Here is a 10700-nt window from a genome sequence, read left to right as displayed (position 1 = left end):
AAAAAAAAAATAAATAAAATAAAATATTCACTTCTTGCCTTCATAACTAACTTCTGAAAACAAACATGTAACTGGTAAGTACTACTACTAGGCTGTTAATGATTTTGTTTTGTTTTCTTTAGTCAAAGAACATTACACCTTCCTTACATACAAAGCCATTATTAAGCCATAGAAAATCAAGAGCCATTTTCATACTTTGCACATACCAGAGACTTATTAAATGTGGCTTAAATTATAAGGGTTGATGTGTCCGTCTTACTAAAAACTTATTTAGGATTACAACAAAATTATATTAATAAGTTGACAATATTCTCATTAAAAGAATATTCACTAATTCCATTTTCCCAAATTTACATGTAAAAAGAGTTACTTGCCTTTTAACTGAATAAAACACCTCTAAATTCTATTTTCTTTTTGAGGCAAAACTTTTATTCTTAAAAGGAAGTTTACTCTGAGCTCACTGTAAAACTATCTATTTCAGTCATATTCCAGATTTAGCAGGACAAAGGGCAACAGCAGGAAATGGAAGATCATCAACGTCCAAAATAAATTTGGTTTAGAGTAGGGGAAGGACCCTCAAATCATTATTCAAGATAATTAAGCACTATGCTTGAAAGCAAAAATAAGCACAGATTTAAAATCAGTTAAGACATTCAGGCATACAGTTTCATTACTATTGACAAAATGGTAAGAGAATATTGTCCTCTATTATTATACTAATACAGGGGCAAAATGGAAGTAATTCTGACACACACATGTCCACACCAACACAGCTACAAAATACTTATAAAGATTACATTTTTGTCTTGCTTCCTCTTAAGATACATTTAAATAAAATATTTTTTCTAAAAAATGTTGACAGATATGTAAAATAGTTATGTTTTTCCATTTGACAGCTGAGAAAACTGAAATATAAAGAAACTAGTTTAACTTGCTTTTAAGTCCTTAAGATCAGACACGGAATTGTGACTAAATATCAGCTCTAACACTGTAGCTTCACAAAATTGTTCAGGGCAAATTTAATCTCAACAAAACAATTTTTTAAAGCTAATGACAAAAATGAACCATGGATTTCAACCCACACTGCCACATTTTAAAATCCCATGCTTTGAGTCAATTTGTATCTTTTTACTCAGTTAACTTATTTGATACTCTACACCAGACAGCATAAAAACAGCTTAATCTTATCTAAGACTTTGAGAGGCTGGCTCAGTTTCTTTCTTCTACATATTCTGGTGACCAACTAACTGCAGCACTCTCAAAAGGCCAAATGTCTAATAGAAATACATCCTTAAGCCTGTCCAAGGGTTGCAGTTGAGATAGGAAGTTAATGACACCTGTGTTTTTCTTCTCTTTTTTTTTTTTTTTCCGACGGAGTCTTGTTCTATCACCCAGGACAGAGTGCAGTGGCAAGATCTCGGCTCACTGCAACCTCCACCTCCTGGGTTCAAGTGATTCTCCCACCTCAGCTTCCAGAGTAGCTTGGATTACAGGCACTCACCACTGTGCCGAGCTAATTTTTCTGTATTTTTAGTAGAGACAGGGTTTCACCATCTTGCCCAGGCTAGTCTGGAGCTCCTGACCTCGTGATCCACCAGCCTCGGCTTCCTAAAGTGCTGGGATTACAGGCATGAGCCACCAAGCCTGGCCAATACATGTCTTTTTCTACACACATACATGAATCTCAAAACTTTGTATATAATCATATAGAAACAAAAACTGTTCTCAGCACCATCTCTCTTACTGTCAGTATGTTAAGTATCAAAAAATACAGTGAATACATGGTGCCTACTACACATATATAAACTAAATTTTTTTTTTTTTTTTTTGACATAAGTGTAGTGGCACAATCTCGGCTCAATGCAACCTCCGCTTCCTGGGCTCAAGCAATCCTCCAGCTCAGCCTCCTGAATAGCTGGGACCACAGGCAAGCACCATCATGCCTGGCTAATTTTTTGTATTTCTGGTAGAGTGTGGTTTTACTGTGTTTCCCAGGTTGGTCTCAAACACCCAAGCTCAAGTGATCCACCTGTCTCACCCTCCTAAAGTGCTGGGATTACAGGCATGAGCCACCACGCCCGGCCTAAAATCTTTAGACATTAAAAAAAAACACTGGGTAGGGCGCAGCGGCTCATGCCTGTAATCCCAGCACTTTAGGAGGCTGGATCACCTGAGGTCAGGAGTTCAAGACCAGCCTGGCCAACATGGTAAAATCCCATCTCTACTAACAATACGAAAACTCAGCCAGGAATGGTGGTGTGCACCTGTAATCCCAGCTATTCAGGAGGCTGAGGCAGGAGAATAGCTTGAACCTGGGCTGAACTCTAGCCTGAGCCACAGAGTGAGACTCGGTCTACAAAAATAAATAAAAATACTGTATACTTAGGTACTTGTATTAAAATATTTCTATATTTAAGAAAAATACACTCAGACAAGAAGTAGTTAACTACTGAACTAAGTCCAGATACAATATTAAACCTGTTCAAATTAATGTTTAACTTATAAGAGCTGTAAGAAATGTACTGTTAATCAAATCCTTGACTGTGGGTGGGGACAACCATTGGAGGCAAGAAAAGTTCAGACTATGTAATTTGTTTTTTTTTCTTTTTCTTTTTGAGATGGAGTCTCACTCTGTCACCCAGGCTGGAGGGCAGTGGCGCAATCTTAGCTCACTGCAACCTCCATCTCCTAAATTCAAGCAATTCTCCTGCCTCAGCCTCCCGAGTAGCTGGGATTACAGGTGCATGCCACCATGCCCAGCTAATTTTTGTATTTTTAGTAGAGACGTGGTCTCACCATACCGGCCAGGCTAGTCTCAAACTCCTGATCTCAAATGATCCATCCGTCTCAGCCTCCCAAAGTGCTGAGATTACAGGCCTGAACCACTGCGCCCAGCCTCAGACTATACAGTTTGAATTAATAGTCTTATACAGTGGTGAAAGAATCTTTAAAGAGCAGGAATATGTTGGGAGATTAGAAATCATCCTGCTTGTATTATGTAAAAACTACATAAGTTTTAAAAAGTAACAGGAAGAAGACACGTTTCTAACAATGCAATTAAAGTCTATTCCTAGAGGGAGAAAGTGAAAACTTAGACCTGAAAAGTTTGGTAACAAACCAAATTGCACATCACAAAATGTTAACATATGTTAATTAGCCTGATTTGATGATTCCACAATGTACGCATGTAACAAAACATTACATTGTACCCCAAAAATACATGCAATTATCAATTAGAAATAAAATCAAATAAATTGCCAAGTTTTATACTCAAATTCTTTCAAATATTAGGACTCCATCTGCTAAAAACTAAATATTTTCATTCTTTTTTTTTTTTTTTTTGAGACAGTCTCTCGCTCTGTCACCAGGCGCCAGCCTGGAGTGCAGTGGCACAATCTCGGCTCACTGCAACCTCTGCCTCCCAGGTTCAAGCAATTCTCCTGCCTCAGCCTCCCGAGTAGCTGGGACTACAGGCATGTGCCACCACGTCCAGCTAATTTTTCTATTTTAGTAGAGACAGGGTTTCACTATGTTGGCCAGGATGGTCTCGATCTCTTGACCTTGTGATCCACCCACCTCGGCCTCCCAAACTGCTGGGATTACAGGCGTGAGCCACCACGCCCAGCCTTTAATTCTTCTTAAAGGACTTTAATCACTAGTATTTAGGCTTGCAACTGAACTCAGGCAGAAGACATATATATTCCATTAGCATTCTTTTAGAATTGCTATGGTCAAACAGTTTTATCCAAGGGTTATTTCTGAGGTAGTACTACCTACTAGACCTACTAAACTTTTGTAATGTCCAGAAGCAACTTTTAAAACATGACATAGAAACACGGTGATGGTAGGTACCTTAACATTGACCTATTGTTAACACACTGTATATTATCTGTGCCAAGGTTAGCACTGTGGCAAATATGGAGGAGGTCTTAACCTTACTGCCCTGAAGCAGTCCTTCATTAATCTTCCAAGGTATCTTCTTTAATCAGGTATGTATACAATGTTTTGTGTAGACATCAAACTATGCAGGGCAACAAAATATTAGACACTTTAATCATTAAAGATGGACTTTATACTCAAGAAAAACAATTGATCATCTTGGGAGGATGTTAGTAAATTGAGTCATAGTGAAAATCGACAAAGAGAATCAAACATATATGCTGTCTGCCTTCCCTTTAAGGAGCTGCAATCAACTATTGATAGTTAGTTCTCAATATAAATTACACAATTTTGCAAAAATCCTAATAATTAACACATATAGGCAAAAATCACAGATGCCAACTACATTAATGAATTATTTTATCCCTCCACACCCAAAACAGAACTCAAAGCAATCAAGCCTCTGTTCTGTCAGTTTCCGGATACCAGAAGAGAGGAATAATAAAATAAAATCAAGAGAATTCAATGACCAAAACGTCCAAACTATAGAAAACTCTAAGGTCAAAATCTGGTTTCTTCAACACATAAACAGCAAAGAATAAAGGTATGGTAAAGGAGAAGCTATAGATGAAAATGCTTAGCAGATATTTTCAACAAAATACACGTATACTTTGTTTTAAATATTGAGCCAAACGGTGGGAAAATACAAATACTATGATACTAGCAGGAAAGTATGAACATTGATCATATATTGGATAATTTTAAAAATTGTATTGTGATTGTTTTTAAGAGGAATTATTCTACATATTTAAATATTTATAGATAAGATCATAAGTTATCTGGGATTTGCTTTAAAATAATTAGGAGATAGGGCAAATTGACAGTTACACATAAGCTGACTGAACATGAGCTGGCAATAGTTGAAATTGGGTGACAGACACAAAAGAGTTCACTATAACATCTTCTCTAATTGGTGCATGCTTGAAATTTTCCACAATAAAAGTTTTAAAAAGAAAGAACTAAAAAGTTCTACATAACAATCTACAGAATAAGAACAAGAAAAAAACTGCTTGTCCCTCAGAGGTCAAAACAAACAAAAATCTCAATAGAGAGTTAGACAAGCATTCTCCCTGTATATACATACATGCATACACGCTTACTCAACAAATGAGAAAAACTGAGACCCAAAGAGGTAAATCCCGTTCAAGGTTACAAAACAAAGCAGCAGCAGAGCCAAAACTAAACTACAATTTCAAGTCCACAAAGAAGTCTAAGAAGCTTTTGGAACTAAGTTGTAGAAAACATTTTCATAAGAAGATCTGAGTCCTCAAGTAGTCTGAAAGCTCATTAAAAGTGTTTAAAAAAAAAAAAGTCTTAAAAGTTTGTCAGGTGGGAAAAGAACAGAGTCAGTTGGTTTGAGAGGCTAAATGCTAGAGTGGGAATAATAAGGCAAGAAAGTATAGAGAACAAGTGGGTACAGTATTTGGTAGTCATGCTCACTAGAAAGAAGACTTAAATCTATGAGGCGTATTTGGTAGCTACCTTATTCAAGGTGTCTGCAGAAAAGAATGTTGTCTACCTTACCAGTAGCTTATTCATGAACGAGTAAAATACAAAATCAGGGTTTTAAAGAAATACTCTTTGAAAACAAGTGAAAAAATGTAAATCTTATTAAGCACACAAATTAAATGAGATTTATATTCCTGTCCAAGAGACAGACTTCAAAATCTGACCATGAAGTGCCTTCATTATTGAAGATAAACATTTCAAAACAGAAGGGATGCACATTTATATTCAAAGCCATTAAGAATAAAATTCAGCATATGCCAGTGAACTATACTATCTGTTTAATAATCTTTAATATTAAATGTAATAGTAAATTTACTAAATAGAACATAACTTATTAATGAGACATGTAACACCATTCACCAATGTCATTCTGAGAACAGTAAAGCCTAGTAATTTGATTTTTTTAAATAAATCATTTTCAAACTACAGGGTATTCATACTAAAAATTCATTTTAATTTTTGGTTAATGTGTTAGTGACTATTTTCAAAAGTGGTGAATTTGATTCCTTTTTTATCGAAAGCTTCTATTTTTAAAAGACATTTCTGGTATTAAATTACACAAAACTAAAAGCTATTTTAAAACTTCATTTTAAGCATTGCAAAGTATATGTCCTTTAGTGATTATAATATATATCCAATCAGGAAGTCAAAGAAAATTCCAGTGTAATCTCTAAATTTAATACAACAGATAAATGAGACCATTGTTAAATAATAATCTGCCTTTTAAGAAGCACGAAGGGATAATGCAGAAACAGAAGCTGTGACTTGAGAACTTCACCACACAGACTTATTAATTAACTCAAGTAGTATATTAAGGGTGTTTCTCGGATCCTTGCCAGTATCTTCAAAGTAATAATGTACCTCCTCACTTGAAAAACATGTTTTTAAGTATTACTCTTGTCAAAACCTAAAATCAAAGCTATCATGTAAAAATTCACATGAAGACAAGGAGGGGAAAGAACATTACTTTTGAGTGACAAAAATGTTAAGGAGTAAAAATGTATAAAGGTATGCACTTCAGTCAGGTAGTACTGTTAAGTCTCTGCTACTCGTTACTCCTGTAACCTTTGCATCAGTTTTCTCATCAGTAAAAGGAGATGATCACAATATTCACCTCACGGGATTGTAGTGAGGAGGAAATGAGACAATTCTCATAAGAGTGCTAACCTGGTGGCAATCACACAGTATGCAGTTCAATCAATAACCTTGTGATGCAATTTCAAAGGTTCATTCTGAGAAAAATGCTTAATGCCCTTCTCATAAAAATGTCTCTATCCTACACCCACTTTTGGGAGAAAATGAAAAGCACAGACAAAAATAAAAAATAATTTATTTTTCTCTCAAGGGCATAATTTTACTTATATAATTCTAGGATCATCTGGGGATCATAAGTATAAAATAAAAGCCACACTCTACAGTTTTTAAGAGTATGCCAATATTATATGGGTGTTCAAACCTGAAAAAGAGGAAAACAAAATCCTTTAAGTGCTTTTAAGCACTTAAATACACCATTATCTATTAAATAAAGTGTTAATCCTGCCAGTCACAAATTTTATAAAGTATTTTAAAACATAAAAATAAAAAGGAAAGCAATTACCTTTGTACAATAAAGCATCCAAAGTTCAAAAAGCCTCTCTCTGGATGCCATTCTGGCTTTCGCTGTAGCACTTTAATTTTTCTTTAAAAAAATTATGTTCATGACTACAGCATGTTCATTTTCTTTTCCAAGTTTTTCAGTCATTACAGTAGAGCTCATAGCAGCAGGAAAAGCAAAAAGAAGTAAAACAAATGGACTGTCAAAAAAAAGGCAGTTTCAGCAGTTACTCCAGCATATCTTCATCAGTGGTAGTTGGGCAATTAAATGAATCTGTGAAAGAGAAAAACACAAAGGTTAGAAAAAGAGGCCATATTAAAAAATCTGGACTTACCAGAAACTAAAGATGTATCTGCTTCACTTTCCACAAACAACCCACTACACTTTCATACGGATTGATTAGATTTCACAGAAACTTGTGTTTCAGGAAAACATCACAGCTAACACAGTATGTCACTTCATATAATCCTTTAGGACAGACAGACTCCTAGAAATGGGTACATGTTAGTAACCAAAATTGCGTCCAGTGAGAGTAATGAGCAAGACTCTGTAGGGTCCAGCCCTACAGGGTCCTGTGAGTCCCTCTCCTTCCCACTTACACCTTTTTGTACATACACAAGGAAAAGGCCCACATCTCAGACATATTTCAAATACATCAAAGCTCTTAGAATGAATGTCCTTGTTCTGGTCTCGTCTTCAAAGTTGTTGGGGCCAGGCGCGGTGGCTCACGCCTTTAACCCCAGCACTTTGAGGCCGAGGCAGGCGGATCACAAGGTCAGGAGTTCGTGACCAACCTGGCCAACACAGTGAAACCCCTGTCTACTAAAAATACAAAATTATAGCTGGGCATGGTGACACGCGCCTGTAATCCCACCTACTCTGGAGGCTGAGGCAGGAGAATTGCTTGAACCCGGGAGGCAGAGGTTGCAGTTGGCTGAGATTGCGCCACTACACTCCAGTCTGGGCGACAGAGCAGCTCTCCGATATCAGGGGAAAAAAAAAAAAAAAAAAAAAGTTGTTGGGACTGTTTGCTGTGTTGCAGGGCAGGGCGTGGGGGCGGGGGAGGAATTCCCAGATCGTTTGTTCTAACAATCCTCGGAGAGTAGAAGTCCACCCGCCCACCTGGCCTGTCCACCTTTCCATCCTAGAGAAGTGGGCACGCATGCACCGGCGAAGAAAACTTCCCGAAGAAGCTTCCAAGCGTTTGTGGGGATCTTTAAATTTCCTCTTCACATCCCAGACAACCCAAACAGAGGCAAACTTAAGGTGTGCCAAGCTGCCACGAGAGGCTCTAGAACTAAGGAACGCGGACTCGGCACCTCCCGACCGCGACCCCCGCCGGCACGTGTGTATCGGGGCACGACCGGACAGCCTCGCCCCCTCACAACCGCCCCTCACTCTGCAGCCCCTCCACCCCCAAGCACCGGGGCCCTCCCATTTCTCGCCACGCCGCTGACTCTTCCCAACAGCCCGCTTCCCCTTACCACGCTCACATTAGGGGCCGCGCCGCCGCCGCCCAGCCGCAGTCTAACCTGCTTCCCTCGCCCCCTTCCCCAGGAGAAGCCCCGTGTCACCCCGCAGCCAGGCAGGCGGACAGGCGGGCGGGACACGGGGGCGGGGCGCGAGGCCAAGACGGGCCGGGGCGGAGCCGCCCCCTCGGCTAATCATTCCGGCCGCTGAAGATTTACCCAGCCCTCGGGCGGCAGCTGTTCAATGATCGCAAAGCCTGGGGATGGGCGGAGTGACCTGAAGCCCCGCCCCAGCATACCTGCGCAGCCGCAGTCGACAGATTCTGGCTGCCCATTCCTGGGCAGGCGCCGGCTACCGCGCTGGAGGCAGCCTTCCCTCAGCTGGATGTGGAGGGCGGACGCCTTGTCGGCTACGCCCGCCCCGCCCCGCTTTTTGCTGATGGCGTCATTTCCGTGAGTCGTCTGAGGGCGTGAGACGCTACTGTGTTAAGGAGGATTTTGTTTTGACTTATTTGTAGAACCAGGATTGATCCTGGGAATTTATAGTAATGTACACACCCCCCCCAAGAAAAATATTCTTTTCCTTTTGTGCCAGCTTTCACCGTCACCGAGTGTCAAATCCAAAGGGCTTATTTTACCACCACTAAAGACTTACAAAATATTTTGCTTTTTCAGAAAAGAAGCAAAAGGCATTTACTAGCTACAGACAAGTTTCAGAGATTTTTGTTTTGTTTAGGAAGGAAAAACGCGTAAGATTACTTACCTTTGTTAAACATTTCCACAACTTTTTATTGAAAAAGTTTTTAAGTATATTCAAAAGTAAACTAGTATAAGGAAACCCTGTATACGATTACCCAGCTTCAAAAATGACCAATTAATGTCCCATCTTGTTTCATTTGTCACAACGATCCACAAATTGCCTGTAAAGAGCCAGAGAGTAGACCAGGCACAGTGGCTCCCGCCTGTAATCCCAGAACTTTGGGAGATCGAGGCGGGCGAATCCCTTGAACCCAAGAGATCAGCCTGGGCAACAGAATGAGACTCTTTCTCTACAAAAAAAATTTCTTTTTTTTTTTTTTTTGAGACAGAGTCTCGCTGTGTCACCCAGGTTGGAATGCAGTGGCGCAATCTCAGCTCACTGTGACCTCCACCTCCCAGGCCTCCGGAGTAGCTGGGATTACAGGCGCCTGCCACCACGCCTGGCTAATTTTTGTTGTTTTGTTTTGTTTTGATTTGTTTTTTCTTTTGTTTTGTTTTGTTTTGTTTTAGTAGAGACGGGGTTTCGCCAGGTTGGGCAGGCTGATCTGGAACTCCTGACCTCAGGTGATTGCCTCGGCCTCCCAAAGTGCTGGGATTACAGGCATGAGCCACCCTGCCCAGCTTAATTAGCTTGGCATGGTGGTGCACGCCTGTAGTTCCAGCTGTTTAGAAGCTAAACAGGAGAATCGCTTGAGCCTGGGAGTCAAGGCTGCAATGAGCTCCAGTAGTGCCACTGCACTCCAGCCTGGGCCACAGAGCGAGACACTGTCTCAAAAAAATACAAATAAAAAGAGCCAGAAAGTAAATGTTATAGGCTTTGCAGCCCATTCTGCTTGGAACTTGCTTAACGAAAATCAAAAGAACAATTTTTGTGATATATGAAAATTAAACGAAATTCAAATTCAAGTTTCAGTTCCAAAATTTTATTGGAACACAACCATGCCCATTCTTTTAGTATTGTCTATAGCTGCTTTCACTGCAAAATAGCAGAACTGAGAGTGATTGCTTGCAAATTATGCCTTCAATTCTTTATACTGAAATTACATTTTACATTCAGCATTTCTCCTTGGTTGTCCATTAGGCATGTGAAATTTTTATGTCAAGACTTTGGGGGGAAATTATACTCTTCCTGTGGGATCCCCTATTTTAGTACTTAGCAACTGTATTCTTGCCATTGGACTTGCTCAGTCCAAGAACCTAGGAAGTGTGCTTGCCATCTTCCTCAGGTACTTCACATCCAATCTAATCTTTTCAACTATATCTCCAAAATATATCTAACTATCTCTCCACACTTCCTCCCTTAAGTGGATGGTGGTCACTATTAAAAATAGTAGTAGTAACCATTATCTTTATTTCCTTTTCAAATTAGAGGCAGGGTCTTCGTATGTTCCCCAGGCTGGTCTTGAACTCCTGGGCTCAAGGGATCCTCC

At 39.5% G+C, this 10700-nt stretch overlaps 1 protein-coding gene across 1 annotated transcript in view; it reads right to left on the bottom strand.

Moving 5' to 3' along the window:
• NBEAL1 (neurobeachin like 1) overlaps positions 1-8778 on the bottom strand; it is a 198761-nt gene extending 189983 nt beyond the window's left edge. Inside the window, exons 1-2 of the mRNA XM_037741503.1 lie at positions 8536-8778; positions 7046-7315 (exon numbers count right to left, since the gene is read on the bottom strand). Of these exons, the coding sequence (XP_037597431.1) occupies positions 7046-7096 (51 nt within the window). The 5' untranslated portion in view covers positions 7097-7315; positions 8536-8778. The remainder of the gene's footprint in view (positions 1-7045; positions 7316-8535) is intronic.
• Between the last annotated feature and the right edge of the window lie 1922 nt (positions 8779-10700).

The sequence above is a fragment of the Cebus imitator genome, unplaced genomic scaffold (genome assembly GCF_001604975.1).
Source record: "Cebus imitator isolate Cc_AM_T3 unplaced genomic scaffold, Cebus_imitator-1.0 Scaffold101, whole genome shotgun sequence".
NCBI lineage: Eukaryota > Metazoa > Chordata > Mammalia > Primates > Cebidae > Cebus > Cebus imitator.
The sequence above is the reverse complement of the archived record's forward strand: the minus strand, read 5'-3'. Positions and strand labels throughout refer to the sequence as shown.